Source organism: Chiroxiphia lanceolata, chromosome 12, assembly GCF_009829145.1.
Source record: "Chiroxiphia lanceolata isolate bChiLan1 chromosome 12, bChiLan1.pri, whole genome shotgun sequence".
Lineage (NCBI taxonomy): Eukaryota > Metazoa > Chordata > Aves > Passeriformes > Pipridae > Chiroxiphia > Chiroxiphia lanceolata.
Window position 1 is genome coordinate 10,482,207 of NC_045648.1, and position 15,999 is coordinate 10,498,205.

The window sequence follows — 15,999 nt, forward strand, 5'->3', positions numbered from 1 at the left end:
AGTCCTAACTGGATCACTTAGCTTTTTATGACTCTTGCTGTCTGTGGCAAATACAAGGTAACAGAATTGAGCTGGCATGACCTGAAGAGCCATAAGAAGCTGGAGGAGCAGATTCAAGTAGCAGCAACTATGAAAATATTTAAAGATGCTTCAACTTAGTGTGTTTCCTTTGTACCTTCTTAGAATATCCATTAGCAATTTAGGGGACAAAATTAGATCACCTGAAGAGACAACAAACTTACGTTGCTCTGAATGGACTGCCAGAGGGTCAGTGAACCCACCACAGGAACTGGATTGTCTTAGACCAGAGTCAGTTTGAAGACCCTACCAAAAAAAAAAAATAAAAAAATAAAAAAATAAGATGACATTTGCCATTAGTCATCATTATCATTACCGCTTTCAACTACCACTCTTGGCAGACAATCTGCCCAGTTTTCTTTTTTAGGACTATCTAGGATTCTTTCTTTTTTAAAAAAATTCTGGATGTACCTCAAATACCTTGCTGGACAAAATGTACAGGCTGAGCACATAATTCAGTTAAAATGCTCCTCACCATAACCATCGGCTCTAACATTTTCAGGCACACATTAAGACTCCTGACCCACACCAAAAGAGTTCTTTACAAGGGAACATTACAATAGGATACAACTACAGAAATGCACTTTACACTGGATCTTCACAAGCACGAAATTCAGCTACTTCAGCACATGTCTTTGTTGGTTATCAAGAACGTGGCTCTGGGAGAAAAAGTTCAGTTTGCACCCACTTAAAATAGGAACAAAATGTAGGAAACTCTTGCCACATAAAAACCTATAGGTTATGAATGGAATTTCCTCATGGACATATTCCTTAATAATAATTACATATTCTTGGAATATATACTGAGGTGGTGGAGTTTTGACAACAAAATCTTTCTTTTGCAAAAAAGGAGAAAGGTAGTTTCATCACAAACTTGGACTATATGTAGAGTGGTGTAGGGCTGGACCAGTGTATTAATTCCAACGGTTACTGGAATAAAATGCAAGAATTCACTATGCCCTGCTTTTGATTCCAAGATCTATAACAGTCGGGAAATTGTTACCACCCTTTTTGACCCTTCCCTCTTAAGGAATACACCCCACACACCTAAACACATACATACAGGCCTCTGTGTATGTATGTGTGTATCTAAACACACGTCTGTGTTTGTGTAAAGACTATTTCTTTACATCCCTAAACAAACACTTCACTGGAAGGCAACACAGAGAATGCACCTGCTGAAAGTGTCTCCTGAAGACCCGTTTTTAGGTCTATACGTGTTTCAGTGTTCGGCACATCTTCAGCATCTTACAATCAATGACTGTAGTGCCTACATGAAAAGTAAGAATCAAACCAGTCCCAAGTCAAGATGGGACAGTTCTATCACTAAGCATCTAAGAACAGCAGTATTGTTTGAAAATGCTACTGGACTTTGTATCCTGATAGTACCAAACACCAAAACTATTTAGACCTACGTAAAGGGGACATCCAGCTTACAGAGAACGGGATAATAAAACAGAGTTGTGTGTCTTTACTGTAAAGAATGCATTCAGTATCTGTTGAAAATAATGTCCCTAATAAATGAAAACTTTACTTACTTGAAGTCTGGTTGTCTCTATGCCCTCCAATATAGCTTTTTTGAAGTCCTCCTGTTGCTCCTATCAAAAAACCAAAGTAAATCATAAAGGTTACCACCAAAAAACCCATGCCAAAAATACACATAAAAAGCATTTTGGTCACATATTATACTTATCAGAAGGTTCAGAAGAAGCAACTCAGCAGAACAGAAACATTGCAAATGGTCATAATGCAATTCTCAAGGCATATTCTCCCCTGAGCGTGGGGTAACTGCAAATGATAACTTGTATTTACTAACTTAACAGTTACATGGAGAAAACTAGCTTTTCTACATATATATATACACACTACGGCACTTGAAGGACAGGTTTATTATGATTAATCACTTTCTATTTAGTTATTTTTATTACTCTTTAAGAAAATCGAAATTATTCATTTTAGTTTATGACAAGTTTATTAGAAAAGCCTTTTCTTCTTGGAAGCATAACGAACAATTTTGGTCCCTTTTTAAAATCATATACACTGTCATCTTGCTCCATAAATTATAATGTAAATCACTTTAGCCTTCCTAAAGGCTGATCTTGAAATTTATGAGTGTCAAACATTTCATGAAACACTAATTATGGGATACTTAATTTGATCTTAATTCACAGTTGTATTCATCTCAGCTTTCATAACCTCAGATCTTGTTTATTATTTCATTAGTACCCTATTATGAAGCAACAGTATCTGATGGCAGTTAAGGTTGCATGAGCTTTCACTAGATATTTTTTTTTTTTTTTCAATCATAACCAGATGCAGAGTGCATTCTGCAAGGAACATGTAAGTTCTTTGATTATATTTGCTCTTAAGACTTTTTCAAAAGATTACAGTTTAAAAGAAAACAATCCCCTTTGACATGTTTGGCAAAGTCTTTCATGCTTACCTCAATGTTGGCACTTCTGTCTTTAATTTTGCTTGCTGCCTCTTTAAAGCGCTGCAAGTCCATGCTGTCTCTGTGACCTTTGACACAGTGAATTCAAAAAGAGTATTCAAAATCAAAGCAACCTCCAATGTTCTGACCATGCCAATAGTTTGCATCACCACAGCAAAGGGTTACAAACCACCTAAGGTCTCTGTGCCTGTTTGCACTAGAAAAGACATTACAAACACACTAAAGTAAAAATTCAGTGTGACCATGTGTTGATATGAAACTACTGCTTTTCCCACACCGAGGTGTGGATTACCACAATTCAAAAGGTAAAGCTAATGTTTCAAAATGTTACTCCAACGTGTTCTCCTCTCAAGGAAGGAACAAGGTCTGAATTACAACACTTTTATGTACATATGACAAATTAAGAAAGTAGAGTTTTCTGGAGGTAGCTTTTACAGTACACCCTTCATCCTCACAGCTGCAAGAAATACTTCTCAGAATTTTCCCAAGCATGTGGTTTTATAATAACTGAAAATCTACTTGGCTTCACAATTGAAATCTGCACAGTACCACAAGTTTTACAAATCCTGGGCAGGAGGAATGAAGAGTATGTTGTAAATGCTAGGGATGTCAGAGGACCATACACAAAAAATCTGGCTCCAGTAAATAAGTACAGTTAGTATTCAAAGTTATTAGTGGTGAAGTACATTTAAAGATTAGATAAGAGTTATACAATCACTGTCCATTATTTCCATTTAGTCTTACTTTCTGAATTTAAAAAAAAAAAACACCGTTTTTTTCAACCTGAGGCACTTGTAAACAAATAGCTAATGAGTGTGCAAATTGGAGATACTCTTCCTATGCATATGCCAATCTAAAAACACTAGTGCGTGTAGGGAACTTCTTAGAAATCCAAGTTTCACAGCAGTAGAATAAACCCTTGTCTAGAGATTTAAATTTCTACATCCTCAGCAAACCTTTGGAAAACACTGAGACATCCCTAAACAATTAGGGCAAGATAATACCTCTGCAGGCAACCTGACAATTCCAGATTACCATCTTCTGCCATACACTAAGCGTACTTAAATGATTATCTACTTTACAGGAATCAGTTAGTAAACCCACACCTGTGTTTTGCAATGAATCTGCCACTGTTTTACCATTCAAATATGTAGGACTAATCAAAAACATCCACCTTTTTACTGTTAAGCAAAACTTGAGGGGAGATAAAATGTTGTATTAAATTAAAGAATTTTGGAAGCTTCCAAAATGAGTATCCAAACATACATTATCCTAGGCAACAGTGGAAGATCCCAGTTATAACAGTGTTTAGAAATATAGTACAGGAGGAACCCTCAGCTTGACACAGATACCACAGAGATATTTGTCCAGGACTCCATCAGCCTAAGAAGTGTTCTGTAATTACGTCAAGAAATAGACAATATTTTTGGTTTATGCAATGAGAAGGTAGGAGCTTTAGAATGAGTCACAAATATTTGTCTACAATGCCCATACCAAGTCGGATAGCTGCTGCTGATTGCACAAAACTGCTGAAGTCAACAACTGGGTAATGTTTTGCAGAAAAATATTGTCTATGTGACAGAATTATGGAGAAATTATAGTGTAAGTTAAAAACAACATTCAAGCGACATAGGGAAATTAGAGATGTTAAAAGCAAAAAAAGCAGAGCAAAATGGTAGAATGAAGTCACCTGCAACCGGAATACACCCAAAATACTATACAATTCTTGGTAAGTCAAACCTTGTGGCTTAGATTTGGTCCACAGTTTATGAAGTAGTCCCATAAGGATGTTAGAACATAAATCTCGGGTTTGTAGTTCCATTGCAGGGACATGCTGACTTTTGGAAAGTTCATCTTTAATATTCAATTTTCCATGTGAGCCGCCACAGTTGACTGTTGACATCAAGTCGCCAGTTGACAAAGAGAACTTCGTTTGGGGCTTGTTCTTCAATAACTTGACAGAGGACTGGTGATCACATTTGTCAGCTCTGCAGCTGTAGTTATCATTAGTGTCACTCTCATCATGAATAAAACCACAATTAACGTATCCTCCATTTTCAACACAAGGTTGGGTGAAAGCAAGGCAAGCAGAGCCAGAAGCAAAAGGATAAGAGCAGCTAATAATGACTTCAGGACACTCAGAATCTACTTTGTTATACTTACCCACAAATGCACCAAATTCTACATTATTATCTCCTTCTGTAGCCTTAGAGAACACAGTCTCTTCACGCTTTGCTGAAGAATCCAGCTGACTTTTGCAACTGGGCCGAGATGGAGTGCTAACAAAGAACTTTGCTGTTGGGGATGTTACGTGTGGCATGCTGTTGGATGAGTTGCCTAATTTTTTACTTTTGCTAGTGGACTTTGAGATCTCTGCAGCCTGTATTCGTTGGCGAAGTTCTGGAGGGGAAACAGTATTTGAAAATAAGGCACTGCCTGAGGAACCTGCCTCTTGGAAGTTTTTTTCTTCTCTTCGGGGAACTGGAGCCAACTCCTGACCAATTGTCTTATGTTGGGCTTCTTTTTCATCACGGATAGAAATGTTACAGAGTAAAGCATTGTTACTTTCAAGGCCTCCTTGTGGGAAAGAACCAAAGACGTTTCCAATGCTGTGCTTTTTCCACACAGATGATCTTAGAGAGCCGTCCTCAATGAGGTTTTGTGCCAAATGTTTTGAAATGCTCAGTTCCCGTGTGATTTCATTATGAACCTTGCTCGCTTCTGAGGCTTTCTGTGCAGTCAGTGTTTTCAGGGTATCCACAGTCAGAGCAGACAGATCTTGGAGGTGGCCAATCTGTGAATCTAAAGACTGTAATGACCGTTTTATGTAGTTGACACGATCACCAACTTCCTTTATCTGAATGCACATTTGCTCCACCCTAAGAAAAATCAAATCATGAAGTAGCTATGAAAAGTATTTTTCTCAATATGCAAAAGAAACATCCCTGTAACACTTTCTGCCCACTTAATCAGAGGAAAGAAACCTCTGAAATTTTAAGATGGTATACACAATACTACTGGATTGTTTGGCAATACTACATTTGTATGTACTTCTGACTCTTAGAATTAAAATACACATCAATAGAGTGCCCACAACACTTTTTCAAATCTATCAGTTTGTTAAAACATCATGGGAAACTAAATAATACAATTGCCTCAGCTTCATGGGTGCTGCTGCAGATCAAGAAGCATCAATCACATTGTTAGTTTCTGTACAGCAATGGAAAGATATCATCTAAAGTTTGTGTTAACACTTATGTTCTTGAGCTGCATTTCTCCCCTAAAAGTACATTTTAAAAAACCTGCAAAAGTTCTAATTCTCTATTCAGCAATTTTATTTGCAAATATTCTACCGTTCGAATGTGACTCGAATCCTCTCCTCACTTCCAGAATGAAATTTATCATCCTTTTCATTGAAATACATCTCAACACACAGCTCTTCAAAATCATGAAGTTTCTTCTGATCTTCTTCTGTCAGGAAGAGTTCTAAAGGAGATTAAACAGTTATGATACATATGCAGTGAAGTTGTACAGGTGCTGAAAACTAATAGCCAGAACTTTACCAAGGGTGTTCGAAATAAAAAGCCAAAGTAAAACCAAAAACAAACAAAAAGACTCCACCAGAGTGTCACCTAAGACCCTTGCTCTCTCATTGACAGAAACAAGTTCAAAATCAAAGATTTCCAATCAAATCAAATCAAAATAGTAATTCTGAGAGGATCTGTGCACAATATTATCATTCCTTACACTCATACCCTTCAATTTCTTTTTCTCTGAGGCACAAGCTGGATTCCTTAGCTGGATTTTATTCTCTGTGGAACTCCTCAATTTTTTTTTAAGTTTCAAAGAAGTTTTACAGAAAGAAAACTAAAAAACTTCTCCACTAACAGAACAGGAAATCAAATCTCCTTGATTTTTTTGTTTCTGTCATAAGTTAGTTTAACTGGAGGTTTTTAGGGACTGCATTATACCTTTCATAAAAGCATTGTGACTGAACAGAATTAGATTCTTAACCAATATTAGAAACATGGAAAATTAAGACCCACTTTGACTTTCTCCAAAATATACATTATAACCAAGAACACAGCACTTTTCTGACAGTTTGCTTTAACCATATCACAAAAGGTACTGCAATTTTTTGGATAATAACTGTTCATACTTGGCCCATCTGAAGCCTTGTCTGTCTGTCTTCTTTTACAAATACAACAGAAGAGGGAAGCCATGTGGCTGAGAATAATCAGTGGCGGAGGCAGAACAGGTTTTTCATGGTAGGCCATAATGAAATGATAGCGCTGATACTTCCACACAATGTTTGAAATTGCCTTGACTTGTAAATACACGTTGCTGAAAGGGAACAGAACAGTATTAACACATCAAGGTGGTTTTTTGGGGGGGTAGGGGAGAGGTGTTGGTGTGTGTTCGGTGGTTGTTGGGGGGTTTTGTAACTCTTTGATAAATGACGTCAGAATTCAAGGTTGTTAAGTAAGAGACAAAAGCATGAACTTGTTTTTTGCTTCAAAATTATTTTGGTGGATGTTGGAAACACATTCAAGAGAACACCATGATTTAAAGCAAGGAGAGGGTTAAAAAATTTTCCCTTCTGGTAACATCTCAGTACCTTTATTCAGAAATAAATCACAATGAGATCAAATTTCAGGTTTTCCAAACAAAAAAAAAAAAATTATTTCTAATTAAACATAGATTTTTCTATCAGACCACATTAATCCTGCAGTCTGCCATTCTCCAGTGTTCGTGAGCTGCTTATGCCCATAAATCAAACACTTGCAGAGAACTATAAAAGGCAATTTAATACAATTGAACTCAACCAACTAGAGAACATTAAATGAATTTAGGAACAACAGTCAATATAAAGACAAAGAAACAATGTTGTTTGTTTTCTAACAAAGAGAAGTTACAAAATGCTTTCAATTTTTCTTAAACTTCTGATTCCTCTGGTGTCACAGATCACACAGTTCCCTAACTTAGCCATGGGCTTGGAGTGAGAAGGGGACAGAGACCACACTTAGAACCTGAAAAAAATGGGACTGATTTGAACTGGCATCACTTCTTCTTTTCTTGTCATCTTATTGCAATGAAATATAAACTTATCAAATTATTAGCAAAATTTAACAATTATCCATGTACTTACTTGAAAAATGCAATAAGGAGATTAACCATGATTATGTACTGTACAAAGAGGTAGACAGCTTGAAGAAATGGGGTCAACCATGTTCCTGGGCCACAGAGATGAGCAACTTTTTCATCAGAATCATTTGCACATACTGTGTTGGGAAAAAAAGGATACAGAGAAAATATGTACATTTTTTAGAACTCCCAGCAGGTAGAGATACAGAAAAAAAAAAAAGGTCACAAAGTTTGTAACAACCATCATGCACTGGTTCTGCAATTCCAAATGTCTCCATGCATTTAGGACATGGTAGAAAAATACCAAAGTATCTAGTTAATACTATGGTATAATCATATTATCATATTTTTTTTAAAAGCAGAGTACACCACCACAGCCCAAATGGTATGACAGCTGTGGGGAAGCATTCCAGTATCTTACTATGAACAGCCTTGTGAGAAACTGTGATTACAAAGAAGTTTTCATTCTAAGCCATTCAAGCTTTAGAAAGGATAATGAAAAAGTCAGGTCAAGAAGTTACACAGCTGCAGCCCACAAAGAGGAGATAACCCAATGAATGGAACCAATGTCAACAATAGCAGGCATTTCACTTCACAAAATTGGAATTTTGTAAGATCTTGAGAAGATTTAATCAGAGTAAGTTTTCTCTTTATTTGTTTCAAAATTGCAGTGTCTTACCATCAATTTCATAGGCATACACTTCACCAAAAATCATCCAGTATGGATGGAACACAATATCTCTAGCAAGAGTCCAAGACGGTGCCTCATCAGGATACAGTATTGCCTTCCTGGGAACACCGAAACTAAGTAGTACAAGGGCCATAATCACCACAATGTAAAACATGTTGGCCACCTATTAACACAAAAAAAGTCAGTTAATCCATGAGATCATAACTATGATTTCACAACTTGAAACAGTTTTACAGTGACAGTGTACACTTGGTGAATTCTAAGAATTATATATAGAAAAAAGTCCAGGACACTTATATTTCAGTCAGAAATTTTTGTTAAATAACAAATTGTTTAAAAAACCCACACAAATGTTGGGGTTTTTTCCCTGTCCTTTCTTAGAGCTTACTTAGTATTTCTGGCCAAAGGCAACTGAAAGTATTTCCTTCATAATTCTAATACTTAATATGTGCAGCTGACAGAGAGAAACATTCCTTCCTAAATGTACTGAATAGCTGCACAAAACCCAGAGGTAGTTTTCCAAAGGCTGGAACACAGAACCTATGCCTCTTGCAAGAAATCAAAGTGAGACATGAGCGACTTGATGCCCTCATTTTCAAGGAATGACAGGTTCAACTTTTTAGGAACCGTTTTATAGAAGTAAGAAACATAAAAACCCTTTCCACCTTCATATATACAGCACTCAAGACTTAATATATTTTTTAACATTTACAAGAGCTACTGACAGTAGAGCTAGGTTATTTAATTTTAAACAATTTGAATATTTTTTACGTGATAAGACAAGAACAGGGTCACAATCTATTTCCAGTTTTCCACAGTACAAAAACATTAGGTGCTTTAGGACACAAAACAAGTCAAAAGTCCTGCCCTAAGGAGCACAAAAGTTATAAAATAAATCTCAGGCCCAAAAGGGAAGCAATGCCAGCTCAGTCAAGAAAAAGGCTTCATCATATTCATTTAAGTCTCTGACAGCTAAAAACAAAACACAACAGAGTAGAAAGATTTGCCAGTTTCTTACAATTATGTGACACAGAAAGCTCCATAATAAAGGAAGCCTTCTAATCAGTGCTCACTTTGAAACACTTAAAGTGATATTCCAGCAAGCTAATTCTGCACACAGAGTTGTTAACAAATTACATCAGGATAAGCAACCTTTTGCTAAATAAAACTGAGGGAAATTGTAAATGGATGCAGCAAGGAAAACAAATTTCAGTTGGTAAAAAAATATCAGTAACAAAAGTAGTACTTACCATTTTCCCAATCATCATAACATAAGGTCCAGCCTGTTGATTTACAGCTAGGAAATCCAGTAATCGCACATACCAAAAAATTATATTGAGACAGTATGTTATTCTTCCAGCAACAAAGACATAATTTTCTCTGTAAGTGTTTTCTCCAAAATTCCCCTTGGCTCCAAATCTTAATGCAAACCCAATGAAGAAAGTGACAATGGCAACTGTGTCACTGATATTGAAATAATCACTGAACCACACTTTGATCTTCTGATTAATCTTCCCAGCCTCTGACATAAAAATCTGTAAAAAAATAAAAATAAAGGTCAGGACTGCTCATATTTATTGCACAGAGACCAACAGTGAAACATATGAATCACTAATATTTTTATACTTGCAAAAATAAAATATCTATTCAAACAGATAATTCTTACTCACTGAGAAATCAAAGCCGGTATGTAACTGTGTCAGCTTCACAACAAGGAGAGGAGGATGCATGTTTTGCTCTGTCTAAACAATTTGTGAAGGAATTTGGGGTTTGGTGAGGTTTGGTGGGGGTTTTATTTCTTTTGAGGAGGTTACTGTTAAAAAATGAGCCCCATTATCTGCCCCTTCAGTTGGGCCGGCCTGAGGTACCAGATTAAAGAACTAACTTTCTCTTTCCCATTTAAAAATGCTTTTAAAAATCCTCAAAAGTCTCTTGCTGACCAGGAATGTTCCAGGAATGTTGTAGTTATGATAGCTATCCTGTCTCTTTTTTTTTGTTTGGATATCTTGATCATGGCACAGCGGTAGAGTCTGACTGACACTAATAAATAATACACATTTCACCCGCCAGAAAAGTAAAGTTGTTTATTGTATTGCAACTTGTTGGCAGGGAGTTACAGAATCAAAAAAAGTAGCAATCAGCTGGGGTGGGCGGGGAGTGATGTGTTTTAACCAAAGAAATCTGACCAGCATGTTTATTGCCAGTTCCTTAATATTCAGAAAGAAAAATCTGCCTTGTTTTATAGTCCTCCATCCCCAGCCTATACCAAAGTTTAAGATAAAGGTATTGCACCACACACCCTGATGCTTGAACTTCTTGTGTTCTTTTGCTTACTGAATCACAGTTTCAAGCATACTGTTTTAACTGACAAAAAAAGGTAAAATCCCAGACTGTTACAGGCATACCTCACGGATTTTCTCAATTGCTGATGTGAAAATGTAAGCAATAACAATCCACTCCTGAACGGATGGTAATTCTTCCATCTTTACAAGAACCACAAATGTGTAGAGCATAAGGAATCCTAAATATGCCAACTAAAAAACACAAATAAATATTATGTATATAATTACTGAAGGGTTCTTTATAGATGTGCATGGAATCTTCTGATGTGGTACACAATAAAAACTTCAAATAGGATTACACAACTGTATTTACCCGTTTAAGCAGACAAGTTACTATTTATAAGGGGATAGAAACATTTTCATCTTAGAAGAGGAAAAATAGCTGTAACAAACTATTTATTGTTAGCAAAGCTTTGCTCTTATTACAGCTATTTTCCTTTAGTATAAATTCTAGCATTTCTATTACAGTAATTGAAACAAAGCAGTGCATGAACACTTCAGCCTAATAAATGGGTATAGAACTCCTGCTAGCAACTGATGAAACTAATTACTCAGACCAGAATAAAAATGTTCATGTTAATTAATCTCTTAGCTTAAAAAAAAAAAATAAATTAAAAAAAGGTATTTCTAAAGCCAACATCATGAACTTCAAAAAAACCCAAACCACAGGGCATAGCATGTGCATATGCAGTTTTTCAAAATCAAGTACTTCTCATTTCCAGCTTAGCAAGGTAAGGGTTTTTTTGGATAGTGCTTAACCTTTGATTCAGTCAGAGCTACATGCTGGGAAAAGAACCAATGTAACCTTCATTTTCAAATGAAATACACACCACACAGAAAAAAACCTCACCGTATTAAACCAAAACTTCACAATTGGAGCGTGATAAAATGCATAAAACTTCTGCGTAATTGGGAGTCTTTTAGGTTTTGCTGGAGTCTCCATATCATGCTTCTCCAAAGAACTGTCCAAGATCTTTACTTCTTTAAAAACCTCCTAAAATGAAAGGACTGTTAACTTCACACACAGAAACATATGCCTTTTGACATTCATTTCAACTCTTGACTTAAAAATGTAACTATTTGTTAGGAATATTGCTTTAATACCTCCCCCTGCCCCACATTACCATAGGTATTTCATCTGCTACAGTCTGGAAGTTGATTTCACTGTCATCCATTGCCATTTGATGTGCGTCTTGAGACTGAGGAATGTGTGACATTTCAGCCTTGGTCTTATATTCCAACAGCAGTATAGCAGGAGGGAGTAAAATACTCAGTATCACCTGGAAAAGATGATGACTCAGTGCAAATAGTTCACAGTTACATTAAAGTATCACAATACACCAACACACAGAATATCCTCTGAAAATATATAATTTAAATTTCACTTGCTTGTTACTGAGGGGGAAAAATGTAGAAAATAATTAGTTGATACTATTTGTACATACACTTAAGAGCCTAAGATCACATATTCAGAGTGTTTCTTGATTTGAAGATAAAGGAAATGGGAAAAAAACAACAAATTCCAAAACTAAAAGCTACTAGAAAGAATCTACTTCAAGACTGAAGATAGAGATGTTCTGTTCACACTCTGTTATTTAATCCACTCCCAGAAACTCTGAAGCTGTGTACAGTTAAGGTGTATTTTAAATGCATATACAAGGTTGTGATTAGCAGGGGGAGGGAGGAGTGGTGTGTGTTTGGTTTTGGGTTGTTTTTTCAATTTATGGCAGAAAAATGGGCTAAGGTATAGGTGAAGAGAGTAAGTGAAAGCTATTTACTGTCATTAGCATGTTACAAAGCAAGCAAGAAAATGGTTAATCAGTTATCAAACAAGATTTTAGTAGGTCACAAGTTAAATTATGCTTGTAGATATTTTGTAGGAAAGCTTTATTTCATTATATTTCTAGCAACAATCAGGTTTTGGCACACCATTTCAAAGAAATATGCAACTCCCATTTTGGTTCAATTGATCTATATCACAAAGGCCACCACTGGAACACCTGTCCCCGATTTGCCTACCCTTGTTTTGTTCTGTGCCCTGCTTTTGCTCAGTTCCTCCAAAATAGGAATTATGTGCTCCCTGTAAAAAGCCAGAATGCACAAAACTACAGTCTTACAGCAGGTTTTCCATCTGTTAAGGTTTGTTACTACTTTGTTTTTAGTAGTGGATTAGTATTCACATGATCTCTTTAAGCCTCTGATTAAAGGCTACTTGCCTGGTTTTTGCCTTCTATATTTCTGTACCTTATTTGAAAAGATAATAGAGTGTCAAAAGAAGAGTTTACAACAAATACTTCCAGTTTTGATTATGTTATAGGAGACTGGTTTACAGGATTTATTAATGTAAGCTATAGTTGTGGAAGCTTTATACTAATAGCATTTAAACACACACTTTCCTTCCCTTTAAACATAAACTCCATTGGCCCTTTTTACATCAGTAAACTGCAACAAAACTTACTTTGTACCATGAATTCTTCCTCATGTTCAGCCTTCCCATCCACATATCCGATAACAACATCTGTGTACAAGTGTGTGCTACAAAGGGACGGAGCCTGGATGACACTGCCAACTTCAGACAAGTGGAGTTGCTCCAGTTTTTAAGCTCATAGGTTAATAATTTCATGGCCATAGTCTCATCTTGTCGGAAGGACTGTTCTAACAGCTCAACTGCCAGTTGGCCAAACTCACTAGAATGAAGAAAAAATAACAAAACAAAATAGATAGATACTATAGAAAATGACCTTGAGTTTAGCATGAATTTTCCTGTACAAATTCCCAATAGCACAACTTGAAGGGACTATTATTTGACCCTTCTGTGCAGATACATGGTAATTTGTAACTATAACACATCAATCTGTGGTTTCTATTAAAAACATATGCATGCTACAAACAGCTATTAAAACACACTCAGAAATTACACAGAAGTAAATGGCACATTCATTGTTCTTTTAATTCAATTATAAATAAAGACTTGTAACAGCTCTCAAGAGGGAGCAATATCTAATACGAAACTTCTACTAGAGTGCCACTCAATCCCTTTTTTTTGCAAAAAGGAATTGTCTTCAAGTGTGCTAACAGAACAGTTTGTTTTGTTCATATATAGTTCATATATACTTTATTGCAAATGCCAGGAAAATATTTTGAACAATATAAACGCAATTTACTTGGAATACTGTTTCAGTTCTTCTGAAGTATCATCAACAAGGTCACTTTGTTTTGCTTCATATGCCATTGAACGATACACTTTGCAAGCAACCAAAGCTTTTGCCATGGACTCCTCCCCGTGCTGCCAGAAGAAAAGGGCCATTTTCTGCCTCTTCATTAACACCGCCCACAACAGCAGCTCGTTGAGAGGATAAGCAAAACGTCTCGTTTCAGGGTCATCTATGTCTACTATTTCATCTTTGGTTCTTTTCTTTTTTCCCTCTTCTGCACCAGTGTCAATCTTTAAAATAAAAGCAGGAAGTTACATTTTTAAGTCTCTATACTCGGTCGTTGCATAAACTTGAAATAAAATGCTGAGTGATCCAATACCAAATTATATATAATTATAAAAAAGAAAAAAAAGAATTTCTGAAGACTTGAAAAGCAGCTGGAACTTTTGTTCGAAAACTTCAGCTGAGTCCAAATCATTTTAATAATTGTGAGACTGAGTTACTTTGAATTATAGATGAAAAGAAAAGCAGTAGCTAATATACCTACATACAAATGAGGAAACTCATGGAAACTGCTTATAGTAGTAATACATGGTCAAATCTTGCTCTGAATCTACTGAGTTCCTCCCCCATTGCTCGTGTTAAAGATAAGCTTTTTGGTCCCTAGCATATCAAAGCTCACCCAGAACTATACTGAAAGAGAAACACTCTTTACAGAATCCAGTAAAACAGCTACCATTTAGAAACAAGTACAAAAGCAAGGTTGAAATTCCAGCTTTACCAAACTCAGTGCAATTGCTGCTACTCACATTTCAGTGAGCACTTGGATTTCAACCAGGCTTTCCAGTCTTAGCTGCTTGAAACAAGCCCCCACCGTGCTCCCCTCACCCTTGCATACCTTTGGTTTGTATGGCTGCGCTGTCTTGATGAAATGATTATGGCGCATTTTTTCCTTCTTGTCTGCCCTGTTACCAAAAGACTCGTGGCTTTTACACATCTGAGGAGTAGCACTTGAAGGATTTCGACTAGACCTCTGTAACAGGGATAAGGAGAAGGTGTCTGGTTACTGAAACATTGATGAGCTTACATGACAGCACAACCAGAATTTTGACCGGATATTTAACATGGTTTCTTGTTTGTTTTCGTTATTTTTAAGTCAGCAAATTAGGCAGTTACACTTCTTGTTTAGTGTAGCTTACACAAGGAGCTAAGATGTCTGCACCCCAAGCCCTACATAATCTGCATGTTTAGTGCCCATTCTTCCCCTAGGAGTAGGAAAAGAGGGAATACAGAGAAGAAATAAGGATGTGCCAGAATAAGGAGCAGGAGAACAAACCCTTTTGTTTGCTCTCAATCCGAAACCAGCTCTCAGCTGCCCTCATAGGCCTTACCACTGCCTTGAAAAGAACTAGTCCATTAACAAGAGGAACAAAACAACGTGGACCCAGTTTTTCTCCAAAACACATTTTAATTGAGAACATAGGTCCCGTTACCCCACTGCTACATACCCGATTGTTCCCGCTCAGACTGTTGTATATCGCTCTGAAGCGTTTCCTTGTATAGGTGCATCTATAGGTTCCTCCCATCAGATATTCAATAACCAGTCCCACATCAATCAGGTTGATTTTATATCCTGGAGGAAGATTTCCCTAGGAATACAGAAGGTATTTTTTAGTTTTTCAAATTATAATCTTGAGCTTGCTTAGAGTGTTTCTACATGTTCTATCACAGTTCTAAATAACAAAAACAAACAAAATTTCATTATTAAAAAAAAAAAACCACATCAAGACGAAGAAACATCTACATGGCTCAACAGTTATTATTTTCAAAGAAAGACTAGGTTATAGCTTCTGTTCTATACAATCTTCCTTAGCAGGATAGATGTTTATTTCCTTGGGGGCAGGAGGGACACACTGGTTTTTTGTCTTTTATTTTAACAGAAGTACTCCTAGCTGAGAGTATCAGCTTTCCATCCCCCTAAGAAGGAAAATTTTCAAAAGGAAGATGAAGAAGACAACATTCTTCAGGTTTAACATCTTTCAGGCAGCAGGGCACCAAGCATACAACAGCAAATATTAAAAACAAAAAATGTCTGAAGAGGTAACTTATTACTTACAATAAAACCTAATTAATAAG

General features: G+C 36.4%; 1 protein-coding gene across 2 annotated transcripts in view; it reads right to left on the minus strand.

Annotated features, from left to right (window-relative positions):
* Positions 1-15,999, minus strand: part of TRPM7 (transient receptor potential cation channel subfamily M member 7) — a 53,521-nt gene that overhangs the window by 7,337 nt on the left and 30,185 nt on the right. The window contains exons 14-30 of one of the 2 annotated variants that reach the window (XM_032699762.1): positions 15,372-15,512; positions 14,762-14,896; positions 13,873-14,153; positions 13,167-13,395; positions 11,833-11,988; positions 11,559-11,702; positions 10,772-10,900; positions 9,617-9,901; positions 8,355-8,529; positions 7,680-7,812; positions 6,690-6,874; positions 5,884-6,016; positions 4,694-5,409; positions 2,522-2,598; positions 1,617-1,676; positions 1,254-1,348; positions 243-324 (exon numbers count right to left, since the gene is read on the minus strand). In XM_032699762.1, the coding sequence (XP_032555653.1) occupies positions 1,319-1,348; positions 1,617-1,676; positions 2,522-2,598; positions 4,694-5,409; positions 5,884-6,016; positions 6,690-6,874; positions 7,680-7,812; positions 8,355-8,529; positions 9,617-9,901; positions 10,772-10,900; positions 11,559-11,702; positions 11,833-11,988; positions 13,167-13,395; positions 13,873-14,153; positions 14,762-14,896; positions 15,372-15,512 (3,009 nt within the window). In that variant the 3' untranslated portion in view covers positions 243-324; positions 1,254-1,318. Of the gene's footprint in view, positions 1-242; positions 325-1,253; positions 1,349-1,616; positions 1,677-2,521; positions 2,599-4,693; positions 5,410-5,883; positions 6,017-6,689; positions 6,875-7,679; positions 7,813-8,354; positions 8,530-9,616; positions 9,902-10,771; positions 10,901-11,558; positions 11,703-11,832; positions 11,989-13,166; positions 13,396-13,872; positions 14,154-14,761; positions 14,897-15,371; positions 15,513-15,999 lie in introns of those variants that run through there. The other variant, XM_032699761.1, reaches the window with a different exon arrangement.